Genomic DNA, 5,101 nt, shown 5'->3' on the forward strand with positions numbered 1-5,101 from the left:
AGGGTGATCAATAGTGGCAAAGTTTGCAGATAAGGAGTGAGAAAAGGCCAGTAGATTCAGCAATTAGGGGGTCATGGATAACTTTGGAGAAAGCAGTTTCAGTTGAATGATGAGGTCAGAAGGCAGATTCTATAGAATTTAGAGAGTGAAGGAAAAGGAAATGAAGGCATTGATTTTAGAAGGCCTTCTCAAGCAGTTTAACCACAAAGTTGGAGAGATATGAGGTGTAGCTATTGGATAATAGAAGGTTTTTTGCAGGTGAAGAGAAATAGGGCATGTTTGTTGGCAGTAAGGAAGCAACCAGTGGATAGGTAAAGATTGAAGATAAAAATGGAGAATAGAAAGGATAAAAAGGACCATGTGATGGTGGAGAATAAAGTTTTTGAATGTGTAAAATACATAGGATTACAAAGGGAACCAATTCTTTGAAAAGTTAATGAATGTTTTTGTTTTTTTTTAAACCAAGTTCAAGGACTCCAGGTTAAGGACTGATTTGAACACTGGAATCACTGGGTAAAATATACCCTTTACATAGTTTCCTCAAGGCACCTTTGACTTCCTTGTTTCTCAGGCTGTAGATGATAGGATTTAACATGGGGGTAACAATACAGAAGAGGACAGAGGCCAAGATGACGACATCTAGGGAGTAGCCTGAGCTGGGCTGGTCATAGTTGAAGTTTATGGTTCCATAGTAGATGAGCACCACAGTGAGGTGAGAGGCACAGGTGGAGAAGGCTTTTTGTCTCCCTTGAGCAGACTGGATTTTCAAGATGGCAGAGATAATGAGCATATAGGACACAGCAGTGAAGAGGCAGGAGCTCAGACCAATGGTGGCACTGGACACATAGAGTGTGACCTCATTGACTGAAATATCTGAGCAGGACAGCTTCAGGAGTAGAGGGATATCACAGAGAAAATGGCTGATCTGGTTAGGACCACACAAAGTGAGAGTTGCTGTGAGTCCTGTGTGTGTCAGAGAATTCGCTACCCCACACAGCCAGGACCCAGCTGCTAAGTAGGCACAGACCCTCTTGCTCATGAGAACTGGGTAACATAATGGATAGCAAATGGCTATAAATCTGTCATAAGCCATAGCAGCCAACAGCACACACTCAGAGCCTGCAAAAGTAACAAGGAAGAAGATCTGGGACAGGCAGCCTTCATAGGTAATGGTCTTCTTCTCTCTGAAAAAGTTCACCAGCATGATGGGGACAGTGGTGGAGGTGTAGCAGATGTCCAGGAAGGACAAGTTGCTGAGGAAATAATACATAGGAGTATGAAGAACAGGGTTGATTCTGATGGCTGTTAATATGAGAAGGTTCCCCAGAAGAGTTACCAGATATACAACCGAAAATATCAGGAAGAACAATCCCTGTAGTTCTGGGTGGTTGGAAAACCCCAGGAAGATGAATTCAGTGACAACTGTTTGGTTTCCCCTTTCTTTAATGTCCTTCATAGCTGGAATGAAAATAGAAGATGTCATTGTTGGGGGAGGAGAGAGTTAATCCCTTCCTCTATCTTACTTTACCAATTTTACTATACTATTGGCTACAGAAATCAATGGGAAGTACTTAACCCAGAACAGAGAGAGCACAGGAAGGACAAAGATGGACAAACATATATTCATTTGAGGATAGCCACCCAAAGGAGGAATCCTGGCTTGACTGAAAGTCTCAGTGGATGAATTTGGAGTTCTGTTTCACTAGATTGCTTCACTGATTTTCACTGACCCCTCTGCACTGAGCTCAGTGATGGACTGACTGCTGTTTTATACAAAGGCTCTGCTGCTGTGACATTCAATCAGTTAATAAACACTTATTAAGTGCCTGCTATGTACCAGACACTATGCTAAGCACTGGGGATACAAATATACAAGAAGAAGGATGGTCCAAGCATACTGCTTTCTTTCTTGATCACTTTCTGTGACCCTAAGGTCACAGAATCAAGATCAGAGGTCAAATTTGAGGTCGGGTCTGCCTGACATTAGGCTAAAACTATAGCACCAGGCCAACTAGCTGCCTTATTTCACAAATTGCCAGGGGCCCCTGGATGTGGCCCCAGTGTGACATGAATACTTGGTTGGCATTATGGGAGCACGTCAACAAGAGCCAGCACACACATTGCCATCATATCATCACATCCCTCATAAATTTTTTCTCAAGGCTAAAGATCTCCAGCCACTTCAAAATTCATTTTCATAGGGGGAACTATGGCAAACACTCAAGGGGGTGGTGCAGGTGAGGCACAAGTCTGAGGAAAGGTGATGTAGGGTGGAACAGTCACTATAGCAGAAATTAGGAGAGGGAAGCAAAGAGAGAAATCACAGAAGTGAATCACAAACTTTGCCTCCTTGGCCACTTTTGCCTAGAATTGGCTCTGTCTATATGACCTTATACGTATGAGGTCAAACTGCAATGGGGCTGGTTTTTAAAAAAGCACACCAGATGAAGTTCATTCCTTCAAAGTAGTCACCTTGAAAATCTGGTGCAATGGATAGAGTGCTGGGCCTGAAATCAGGAAGGTCTGAATTCAAATTTGAATTAAGAAACTTTGTAGGAATGTGACCTTGGGCAAGTCACTTAACGTTTAACTCAATTTGTTCAGTTGTAAAATGGGAATAATAATAGCACTTACCTATCATGGTTGTTGTGAGACTCTAATGAGATAAAATTTGTAAAGCCCTTAGTCCAGTGGCTGGCACACAATAGGTGTTTAATAAAACTTGTTTATTTCCTTATTCAAATGATGCTGCCATTATTCAAAACTTCTAGGGAACTTCTCTTTGGAAATTAACTCCTGAGCCTCCAGGATTGCTTTGAAACATCATTGATGGAGACAAATCTTCATTCTTTGAGGGTGGATTTAGTTTGGGGGGACAACCAAAGATCATTCATAACCTATAGGTAATTAAGTTGGGTTATGAAAGAATGAGATTGATTTTCACATGTGGTTTTCTCAAAGAAGAGCCTTTTATGCACTCTGAATTCAATATAAGTGTTGGTAATCAGGTATGGGCTAGCTTCATCTGGTTCTCCAGGAAAGGAAAGTAATACTTCTGATCACACTACATATGGAGAATGGACCAGAACATTTCCTTTTAGAAAGGCTCCTAGAAGCCTACATTTGGAACCTGAAGAGAGCTGAAGATCTGCTAGTATAATTCCTTCTTTTTATGAAGCAGGAAATTGGTACACAGAGAGGTTAAGTAATTTGCCCAAGGTTACATAGCTAGCAAGCAGCAGATCTGAACACAGATCCCCTGACCCCAAGGTCAGTCCCTTTTCCAGTACTCTATGCTGCTTCTCCAAGCCTTGGCTTCAGAGCCGTCACATGCTCTTAGACCTCCTCCCTTTCTAACCACTCCTTCTGTATCCTTTACAGATCTCTGAAAGAAGGTGTCCCTCAAAGGTCTGGATTTGACTCGCTTCTCTTCTCACTCTACTCTCTCTCCCTTGAAAATCTCATTCAATCCTTCGATTTCAAATATGTCTATGCAAGTGACTCTGAAGCCTATATCTGGGGTCATGAATTTACAATGGTAAGTCTTTCCAAAAAAGTGAAAGAGGGAACAGTAGATTAAGAATACAAATTTACTTTGGGGAAAGACACTCTGGAAAAAGAGAAGCAAAAACCAGTAACATAAAGAGATCTATATACGTGATAAATGAATTGCATGTAAATAAAACACATTGATCTTGAAGACAAGAGTTGAAGAGACAACTGAAGGATCATAGGCCACCCTGACAAACATGACAAGTTAAAAAACCTAAACACCATTATGCAACAAATAATACCCTCAGAATGTTGGAATATAGAAAACAAAGCACCAATTGAAAAAATTCATAGATCACCTTCAGAAAAAACAACAACAATAACAATCCTATGCTTCAAACTCCAATATACATGATGGGTAAAACTCACAATTACAGTGACAAGCAACAAATTCTGCAAGCCACCAAGAGAAATACCTGAAAATATAAAGGAAAGGAAATTCAGATAGGTCTTAGGGTAAAACCTTGCTCTGCTTCTCATCCTGCACAGTCATCGCTGATATTGTATGTACTCTTTACTCTATGTCCCTTCTTAGGGGACACAGACCTCCATTCTATGTCCCCCTCTGAAGGATTTTTCAGAAGCAGTGTTTATGTAGCTTGATCTTTTTCCTCAGTCCTGCTGAGTTGTGGGAGTTGGTTACAGCTTGTGGTTACCCAAACTCTGGGCCCTGGAATTATGGATTGCCTGTTAGGCAATAACACCATCACCTTGTGAAGGGAAGGAGAAGAAAGAGACAGAACCAGGGAAATATTATACACGGTAACAGCCGCATTGTGTGATAACTGACTTTGATAGACGTGGCTCTTCTCAGCAATGCAAAGATCTAAGACAACTCCAAAAGACTTACAATGGAAAATGCTGTCTACATCCAAAGAAAGAACTATGGAGTCTGAATGCATATGGAAGCATACTATTTGCTCTCCTTTTCTTTTGTTGTTTTGTTTTATTGCTTCATTCTTATGGTTACTCCTATCAGTTCTAATTCTTCTTTCCATCATGACTAATGGGAAAATATGCTTAATATGAGTGTATAAGTAAAGCCTATATCAGATTGTACTTTCTTGGGGAAAGGGGAGGAAAGGGAGAGTGAGAAAATGTAAAATTCAAAATCTTATGCAAGTGAATGTTAAAAACTAAAAATAAACTTTTTTTTAAAAAAAAGAAGGAAAAAGGTTTAGAGTGACAGAAATGGAGAGGTAAGAGAAGAGGGTGAATGAAAGAGGTAAGAGAGGCAATCAGTCATTCTTGGGGAGCTGTGCAAGAAATCAGTGATATTGGGGTAGTATACTCTATATCCAGTATCTACCAGAGAATGAGTCTTGAGCAGCTAAAATCATGCTCATTAAATAGAGTGTGGAACAAGTCATAGGAAGGCATTGTTCAGTTCATTACAGAGAATTCTCTAACACCTAGAGTTTTCCAAAAATGAATTATAAATGGTTATTTTCTCTCTTGATGGAAGTGGGAGTTAGAGAGCAAGAAATATAGCAAGAACTGGAGCCAACATGGGTCCTTGAATTGGAACCAGAAGACCTGGGTTCAAGTT

General features: G+C 40.4%; 1 protein-coding gene across 1 annotated transcript; it reads right to left on the bottom strand.

Moving 5' to 3' along the window:
• Window positions 1-481: 481 nt before the first annotated feature.
• Window positions 482-1,456, bottom strand: LOC114046401 (olfactory receptor 5V1-like). The gene has a single exon (XM_027866729.1). The coding sequence runs from the start codon at window positions 1,454-1,456 to the stop codon at window positions 482-484; it is 975 nt and encodes a 324-aa protein (XP_027722530.1).
• Window positions 1,457-5,101: the final 3,645 nt, after the last annotated feature.

This window comes from Vombatus ursinus, unplaced genomic scaffold (genome assembly GCF_900497805.2).
Source record: "Vombatus ursinus unplaced genomic scaffold, bare-nosed wombat genome assembly UNPS02014782.1, whole genome shotgun sequence".
Lineage (NCBI taxonomy): Eukaryota > Metazoa > Chordata > Mammalia > Diprotodontia > Vombatidae > Vombatus > Vombatus ursinus.